The sequence below is a fragment of the Falco naumanni genome, chromosome 12 (genome assembly GCF_017639655.2).
Source record: "Falco naumanni isolate bFalNau1 chromosome 12, bFalNau1.pat, whole genome shotgun sequence".
Lineage (NCBI taxonomy): Eukaryota > Metazoa > Chordata > Aves > Falconiformes > Falconidae > Falco > Falco naumanni.
Window position 1 is genome coordinate 33,969,077 of NC_054065.1, and position 9,256 is coordinate 33,978,332.

General features: G+C 45.7%; 1 protein-coding gene across 13 annotated transcripts in view; it reads left to right on the forward strand.

The window, feature by feature from the left end:
* The window catches only part of CUL9 (cullin 9), a 35,184-nt gene extending 26,262 nt beyond the window's left edge, over window positions 1-8,922 (forward strand). For 4 of the 13 annotated variants that reach the window (XM_040611725.1, XM_040611727.1, XM_040611729.1 and 1 more), the window contains exons 34-42: window positions 3,018-3,182; window positions 3,272-3,435; window positions 4,339-4,432; window positions 4,663-4,737; window positions 5,236-5,346; window positions 6,656-6,773; window positions 7,111-7,244; window positions 7,437-7,531; window positions 8,485-8,922. In XM_040611725.1, coding sequence (XP_040467659.1) covers window positions 3,018-3,182; window positions 3,272-3,435; window positions 4,339-4,432; window positions 4,663-4,737; window positions 5,236-5,346; window positions 6,656-6,773; window positions 7,111-7,244; window positions 7,437-7,531; window positions 8,485-8,689 — 1,161 coding nt within the window. In that variant the 3' untranslated portion in view covers window positions 8,690-8,922. The other 9 variants (XM_040611728.1, XM_040611730.1, XM_040611734.1 and 6 more) reach the window with 7 other exon arrangements.
* Window positions 8,923-9,256: the final 334 nt, after the last annotated feature.

A 9,256-nucleotide genomic window follows, 5' to 3' on the forward strand; every position in this document is an offset into this window, starting at 1 on the left:
CAGGTCAACCTAAATTGCAGCCAGTTTTAACAAGTTGCTCTGATGCTCTCACTGAAGCATTATGTTTCTGTTTTTGCTCAGTAAGTGGTACGGCTGGAGTGTCGTGCAGAGTCATCATACATACAGTCAGAATAATTTACATTGCAATAATCTGTGGAGATCTCTGGTCAAACCCTGTGCTCAAAATAGCCAGATTATTGTGTGAAGATCTAATGCTGAGGTTAAAACATAGTGCTCTAGGTACAGTCTTCTCTGCATCTTACCTTTAGGTAGCTCTAGGCAGTGGTAAGATCCCCGTCTGCTGACTTCTCCCCACGCTGAACAAACCCAGCTCTCTCAGCCCACCCTCATATGTTCTGTGCTCCAGCCCGTGACTGTCTTGGTGGCCTATGGATGACATTTTCTCTAATTTGTTAATGTCTTGTGCCTGGGAGCCCAAACTGTTCCCAGTATCCAGTTGTGTCACCAGTGCCAAATATCTGTGAGAAATCCCTTCCTTTGCCTGCTGGTTACGCTCTTGCCAATACAAAAATATGTGAGTTTAAACTTCCCATGCTTATATTTCTACAAAACACAAATCCTGTCATGTCTCTGAGATTTTCTCTCAGCCTTTTTCCCCTCAAGTTTTTTGAGAGTCTGTTGTTCAGAGGTGGTCTTTCATTCTGCCCCCAGGGATTCTTTGCTGGGAATCATGCCATAGTCTCCATATCTGGATTAACTCCAGCATGTGCAAAGGTTCCTCTGAGGTCTGTTGGCCAGTGCCATGTGGTACTTGGCAACTTCTTGATTGTACCTGGCTAGTTTTCTTCCCAGACCTTTTCTGGACACTTGCCGTCTCTCCTTTTAGGCTTCCTGAGAGCAGCTCTTTCTCTTATGGTTCCAGTAGGAATCCTGGATCCGCTTCAGCAGTTGCGTCTCTGTCTTCTCACCAAGAAAACAGGATAGAGTAAAACTCCAGACATCAGACCTTGTGAAATTCAGCCTCTGTGAAGAATGTGTTTTGGTGCTGTTTGCTGACTGAAGTACCCATTTATCTTTCTGGGTGCTGGTGCCTGGGCAGAAATGATCACATCACCTGTCAACAGGATGACAACAGATAGTTGTTGACTCTTGAGAAGAATGAAGTGGGTTTGTTGAGACTTCGCCTCCACTGGGCATTTTGCCGTAACACAGGCTGACATCCTTGCAGTCTGTCAGTGCATGCTCTCTGCTTTAGGTTGCCTGACAGACAGAATGAACAAGAGGGAGAAGTGAATGAGGTCCCATCTGAGCCCTTCAGGGCTTGTACCTTTTCTCTCTAGTGCTTGTTGTGACCTGTATTGTATTTTCTGTGCCTGATGGCTTTAGAGCAGCTCTCCAGATATGCAAAAATATCTGCAGGAGGGCTGTGAAGACTACAGGATTTCTTCTGAACTTCCTCTAGCTTTGTGTATGTTCATACAGTCTTTATGCTATAGTAACTGAGCATAGAAAACTAAGCTATTATGTGCAGTATGGTTGCATCCTGGATCCCTACCTGAACAGTCCCTTACTGACAATCAATTTGCCTTGTCCTCTGCAGTAATGTCTAGAGGCTGTGGGCAAAGTGAGCATCCTTTCCCTTTGCACATCATGTAACTAAGCAAAAGTCTGCAGAGGAACTTAAAATCAGGAAAAAGTTATAAAGGGCACTTGCTAGCTTTCTATGGTGAGATGATTGGCTGGGTGGGTGAGGGGAGATGTTGTTTATCTCAGCTTTAATAGGGATTTCTACACCATCATCCATAACATCCTCATAGGAAAAAAACCTGATGAAGTACAAGCTGGATGAGTGGACGGTGAGATGGCCTGCTGAGCAAAAAGGGATATGACCAATGACAGAAAGCTCAGCTGGAGGCCAGTCACTAGTGGTGTAACCCAGGGGCTGATACTAAGTTTAACATTGTTTAAGATCTTAATTGATGACCTGGATGATGGGACCAAGTGCACCCTCTGCAATTTTGTAGATGCTAAACAGCTGGGAGGACTGGTTGATGCTCCAGATGGTTGTGCTGCCATTCAGAGGGACCTCAAAAGGCTAGAGAACTTAGCAAACAAGAATATCATTAAGTTCAACAAAGGGAAATGCCAGGTCCTGCTCCTGTGGTGGAGTTACCCAATACAACAGTATGTGCCAGGGGAACCGTCTGGAAAGCAGCCCTGCAGAAAAAAAATGGGATGCTGGTGGACAACAAGTTGGACATAAGCCAGTTGTGTGCCCTTGTGGCCAAGAAGGTCAACTAGCATCTTAAGTTGAATTAGGAAGAGCACTGACAGCGGGTTGAGGAAGGTGATCCTTCCCTTCTACGCAGTGCTGTGAGACTGCATCTGGAGTACTGTGTCCATTTCTGGGCTCACCAGGACAAAAAAGACATGGACATACTGGGGAGGATCCAGCAAAAGGCCACAAAGATGATTTAAGTTTTAGAGCACCTCTAGGAGGAGCTGAAATAGCTGGGTTTGTTTAGCCGGGAGAAGAGAAGGCTCAGGGATGGATCCTTATTGACGAGTAAATTCACAAATGGGATTAAGAAGCTGGATTCTTGGTGATATCCAGTGAAAGTTATAAGAGGCAACGGGTATTAATTTAAATGCAAGGAATTCCATTTAAATACAAGAAAACTTTTTTTTTTTTTTAAATAGTAGGGTAATGGGATGTTGGAACAAGAGGGGCTTGTAGTCTCTCTCCTTGGGTATGCTCAAAACCCAGCTGGACGTGGTCCTGAGCAGCCCTGCTTTGAGCCGGAAGGTTTGTACTAGTTTTTGTCTGCAGAAGTGCCTTCCAATCTCAGCTATTCTGTAATCCTATCAAACAGCTTTCAGATATGACACAAGTGGTGGAGAATTTACACAAAGTGAACGAAAGAGTAAACTTAGTGCTGTTTTGTTGTGAGCAGTTGTTCATTCAGATATGAAGCCCATAGGCACCAGACCCCAACTGTAATGTCTAACCACGCAGCTACTCTGCCTTGTATCTCCTTCCTGTCTTCTTATTACAGTATGAAAAAGCCCTCCTTAGAGGCTATGTTGAGTGTTGCTCCAACCTGACATGGTGCACCAATCCTCAGGGTTGTGATCAGATCCTCCTTAAGGATGGACTTGGCTATGGGGCAGCCTGTTCCAAGTGCTCCTGGATATCCTGCTTCAACTGCAACTTCCCAGAGGTGAAGCTGAGCGGAATCACAGGCAATACTGTCTTGGGTTGGGCACACACCATTATGCTTTTGTGTGATTGACTGGCTCTCTCTTTCAGGCCCATTATCCTGCCAGCTGCAGTCACATGTCTCAGTGGGTGGATGATGATGGGTACTATGAGGGAATGACAAGTGAAGCCCAAAGCAAACATCTGGCTAAGCTCATTTCAAAGCACTGCCCAAGCTGCCAGGCTCAGATAGAGAAAAATGAGGGGTGCCTGCAGTGAGTATCCGTTTTTGTTTGCTACTGAAGACAGGAGAGGGCAAAGACATACAGTTAGGTTCATTGTGCTGCTTTTTTGGCTGTGGAGTAAGTTACGGCATGTCTGGTTTATGGTTTTAAAAGAATGACTGTTTGCTTTTAACTCCTAGGAAAAGCAAAATGTTCAGCAGCATTCACAGTTAAATCCATTGATAGCTCTGTAGTAGAACAAAAACTCACTTTGTAGTACTTTTTCATACTACACATTTGTCTGCTCTCAGAATCCACTATAGATGTACAGAGGTACAGGTTAGAGAAGTGGATAGCTCAGCACCATTTTTATTTTCATGCTCACCTATTCCTGTAACTTTAGGTAATTTTCTTTTAACTGTCTCTTTTGAACTGGCTTGGGTCTCTGGCAGCTTTTTACATGATAGGGGAGTTACCTCCAGCTTTGAAGCCAGGGCTTAGGTGTTGCCATTTGTTTCTTTCTTGCACTGGCACAGCCCTTAGTGCCCAGCTGTGATTTGTCCCCACATGTTGTGCGTGGCCTTAGGGCTGTGCAGTGCCTTTCTGCACTGTGGAGTGCTGCATTACTGAGGGAAGAGGTGAGGTGCTCATGTGGATCTTGCTTCAAACTGTGGAATGCTTAGTTCACCCTTCAGTTACTTGGTAAGTTGGTATTCTGAGATTGTGCTGCCAGTTTACCCAGCTTGTTTTTGGGACATGATGACTCATTTTAGGCATCCTCTGCTTCCAGCCAAGGCTTTTAAAAATATGTGCAAGGAAATGCATAGTACTGAGTGAATGGGAGTGACTGGGTTGCACACTCTAGCCCTGTGATGTAGGGGTCCACTGGGAGGAACTGTCTGCAAGTGGCTGTTAGGACTGAGTGATTTCCATTGTTCTTCTCCCACCATGCAGTATGACCTGTGCAAAGTGTAATCATGGCTTCTGTTGGCGTTGCCTCAAGCCCTGGAGGCCAACTCATAAGGATTATTACAACTGCTCTGCTATGGTGAGTGGTGAGTGTTTTGCTGTATCCCAGTGGTTCATGCTTGTGTTAAGATGCACTTGGCCCCTCAGAGAGATGACAAGGATCTCTACTTGAGTGCTTTGCTCTGGACTTTGTGCACTTGCCAGTGATTTTGACAGTAGTGTCAAAATCTCTATGTGTAGATAGCCATTTCCAGGCAGCCCAGGCACTTGAGAGAAATTGTTACAGGTTACTTATGTCATTCCTTTCAGGTGAGTAAAGCAGCTTGGCAGGAGAAGCGTTTTCAGGATTACAATGAGAGATGCACCTTCCATCATCATGCAAGGGTAAGGCCTCCTCCTTCCTTTGCAGATGCTGACTGTTGCTTTAGCCCTGGCAAGCAGGACAATTTCTGTTGTGTCTCAATATATTTTACCTGAAGCTGAGAAGCAGGCTTTGGATCCAGGTGGGGAGACCTGGTCATTTCACCCCTGTTCTGATGTAAGGGGTGGTTCTTGGCCTGCTTTCTTCTACCAAGTCTGTTGTGGAAACTGAACACCTAACTTGTGTTGTTCACACGCTCAAACTGATGTAGCACTTGGAAGCAATGGCAACTGAAGGACTGAAGGCAGAACTCTGTCTATAGCTGAGATACTGTAAAAGGTTGAAGTGGTGGCACAGTAGAGATGTCCTAGTAGGGTGCAGTAAATGCTCTCCTGCTACCTGCATGTTCTGGGGTGGCACTTCAGGATGCTTAGCAATTATCGGTGTGGGAAGTGCTATTTTTTTTGATCTTGTGGAGCTTAACATTGACTTCCTTTTTTCCCCTCCTTTGGTTATTGCAGGAATTTGCTATGAGTCTGAGGAACAGCATTTCTTCCATCAGTGAGATGCCAAAAATTAAGACTTTGACCTTTGTGCTTGATGCCTGCAAAGTGCTAGAACAGGCACGGAAGGTAGGACTGGATAATATAGGCTTGCTGAGGTTTGGGCCTAATTCTATTGGTATGTTTTATGCCTTTCTTAAAGTGAGGAGCTGCCTACCTTGCTCTACTCCAAACAAGGGAAGACAGAAAAAACTTGAGGGGAGGAATAGCATAAGGACAGGGGAAAAGCTCATGTATGCCTTTTCCTGCTCTCACTCTGAGTTGGGCTCTGTCTGCAGTGTTCCTCACAGTCATGTCATAGGGTTTGGAGCCTAGCTCAAGTTGACACCATAGAATCAGCATAAGGATCTGTATTTGGAGTTTTCATATACTGGGTTTGGTCCATTCCAATTTGAAATGCCCCAGTGGTGGTACTTACCTTTTAAAAGCATCATGCTGTCTTACAGTTAGGAGGTCCCTCTAGATGCTGATATTACGATTTTTCTTTCTTAACTTCATTTCATGAGCTGTAAGTGTTTGGGGACCACTGAGTTACTTACTGCATGCCCTGATAACCACATTACGAAGGATTTGCAGTGCAGCCACTGCATGTGCAGTAAGCCTGTGACAGCCTAGGTCTGTGGTGTCTTCTGTCCCCTGAAACATAGGAAGGAGGTGGGGATTGCCTTTGTAGAACTGCTTTTGCAATATATACCTTGTTTGTGTAGGCAGACTTTGAGAGAGGCATGTGGAACAAGGGTGTCTGACCCATTTTGTCTTTTCAGTATGGTAGCCCCTCTGTTTGTCAGGATACCTATCACTGTTGCTTGCTGCTTCTGGCTTTTGTGGCCCATTTCTTTAAATGGAAACAGTGATCTTGTTTCCTGCTGGGTGCCTGGATGGCTTTAGGAGCCATTCATCCTTAATAGGAGTTTGTCACTTGTTGAAATGCCCTTGTCCTGGGCTCTTGATGCTCTATAGCACTGTGCCTGCTTCTCTTTGATTCTCTCAGTTCATTGCCACTTGAGTTCAACTTGGGCTGCCCAGCAAAGTATAGATTCTGTGCATTTGTTGTTTTGACTCTGCCTGCTGGTCAGTCACACTTGTTATGCATTTACAGTCTGTTCTTGTGATGGCTTGCAGGTGGGAACGATTAGTTATTTCAGACTTCAGTACAAAATAATTACACAATTCATTTCCAATTCTACAAGTAGCTCTAGGTACTGGCACTGCTGTCACTTTGCATAATTGTTCACTGGGCTATCACCACAGACCAGAAGTGCTGCCAGGCTTCTCTCAGCCACTGATATGTAATGAAGGCTGGAAGGATTTTCTACTCTCTTCTTGCCCACTCTGAAGCTGAAAAAGGATGCTTACAGCATGATCTGTACTGCTCCAGGTGCTGGCCTACTCCTGTGTGTACAGCTACTATAACCAGGACACTGAGAGCATGGATATTGTGGAACAGCAGACTGAGAACCTAGAGCTGCACACTAACGCTCTGCAGATCCTTCTGGGTAAGTTCTGCAGCCTCCTCAAAGCATAGTCTAGCATTCCCAGCTGTCTGGTTCAAAAGGTGGCAGCTATGCAGTGGAGCAATAGCTTACACACCAGTGCCCAGCTGGGCTCTCTCACTTCTCCCAGCCCATTTTTGCTTTCTTGATGTAATTTCTGGGAAGTCCACTGCTGGTGGAGATTGATTCAGTAAGGGGTAATATGTTCCCTTCTGAAAGAGGAATGTATGTGCACAGGAGACCTAAGCAGTTGTGACTGGCTTCATAATCAGAGCCAAGGAACTTGGTCTCTGCTTAAGAGTATGGGAAGCAGCGTGACTTTGTTGGCCTTGAATTGCAGAGGAAACCCTGCTGCAGTACCAGGACCTGGCCTCTTCTCTTCAGCTCCTGAAAGCAGAGCATTTCAATGCTGGTTTGAAGTTGGTACACCAGATCAAGGAGCGTCTCTTTGCAATTCTCTGGCACTCCACACAGGTGAAGTCCACATGCCCATTAGTGGCTTGTCTTGCTCTGTTGTAGTTTGATCTTGGGCAAACCTAGAAAGGGGCTTAATCAGCTGAGGGGATAGACTGTCAGTGCTGTGTGTATGTAGGGAAGGGGTTTGCAGCACAAAATATCCCCCAAAACGTATGTTGTCTCTCTCTTCTGGCTGTTCTTTCATGCTAGCAGGATTTCCATGTTGGACTCCAGACTTCGGCAGATCCTGGTCAGAGAAAGGTGAAATTCTCAAATGTGCCTGCGTCAGTCCCTGCCTGTATAGGGTGAGTTTTTGTAGCAGGATATCAAGGAAAGCTGGGTGAGTGCAGACAAAAAGCAAGTGACCAGATTTTTGTCCTGTGCTTGCTAACATACAGAAGAGTTAATAACACTGATTACTTGCATCATGTGTGTGGTTTGAGGTAAAGATGTGACAGTAGTGTAGGGAGACCAGCAAAACCTCGGCTTGTATGCAGCTATAGTCAAGAAAACTGGCAGACTCAGTTAGGGAACTTGTTTTCCCTGGATTCTCTTGGCTTTCTGCAGAGTCACACTCTTTCTTCAGAGGTGTTTCAGAGATCTAGGAGGTGTCTAAAATGAGAAGCAAAAATAAGAACATACATGGAGGGAGATGGAGAGGCCTGACATTTATTTTAAGAAGGGAATGGAGAACAGTTGACACGGCTGAAAAATAGTGTTGAGAGGTGAAATAGATGGTTTGTTGTTTCCCTGTCCTAGACTACTGAGCTGGCAGGTGTTAAGTATGATTGAAAGGTGATGAATTCGAAACCAAGTCCATTCCTGAATGACATGCTGTTTAAATGAAGAAACACAACCAGCATCTTCTGTCTCCGAGTGTGACCAATTCCCTCTGACAGGAGCTGAACAGGGTGCTGAGTGTTGCACAAAAGAATGACAATCGAGTCAAGACACTCTGTTTCAGAGCACAGTTTCTGGTCTCCTTGGAATGAGTCTGAGATGCCAGACCTGGTGGCAGGCTGCAGCTTGTTAGACAGGTCACAGGTGGCTCACTGACACAGCCCTGTACTGCATGCATGGATAAGGCCATTTAATCGCCTTTTCCTAGGCACACCTGCGTGACTGCTGTGTCCCTGAGGCATGGCTGTGGACGGGGATGTTGAAGTGATGGTAATAGGGAGGATGAGGGTGGTGTGGGGCTGGGTTGTGGTTACTGCTCACAGCCAGGGCTCTGCTCTGATGCTCTCCTCCTCAATAGGCCAAAACGTACCATCCTGTGTGACTCCCCCAACAAAGATGAAGGTGGCAAAGAGGTTGAAGATGAGGAGTATGAACAACAGTGGCAGGAAGACTATGATGATGATGATGATGACCTTGATGAAGACAACTTTCTGTTTGATGATGAGTCAGATAACCTTGATTGCGACTCCTACTTTGATGATGATGATGATGCTTATGACTAGAAGTGGGCTGTCACACAACCTGCCACCCTGGACCTCTGCCTGTATCCTGTCTCAAACAGTTTGTATTAGTATCTTTCCTCAAAGACAGTGAGGAGCTCTCGGGCAGACTGAAGAGACATTTCCTCTGGGGGCTACTTGCTCAGTGATTCCCTTTTAATATGCAGAAGCATTGCTCTGGACAGACTGGCTGTGTTACTGTGGCCACCTCTCAGAAAGATACCTCCTCACCTTTCTCCCTTGTCTCCATTTGTGTCCATAGGTATCTAATTGAGTTAGAAAGTCACAGTCCACCTACAAAGTGAGGACTGCTTGCAACCTGTTAGGACTGTTCAGTGTCCTTAGGTGTGCTGTCCCCAAGGGCTGGGCACAGATGAGTGTGGCGTATGTCCTAGCATGGCACTGTCTAATCCAGCCAGTTTCTACAAATACTGTAAAGCAGTGTGTTTACTCCAAAGTCAAAGCCTCACATCTGGAGATGGTGGGATTCCTTCCGGAGCCACAGATGGATGTGGTTCAGTACATTCCTCTAGTTGAGGATTTTGGCGGCTGGTGGGGGCGAGCATGTGT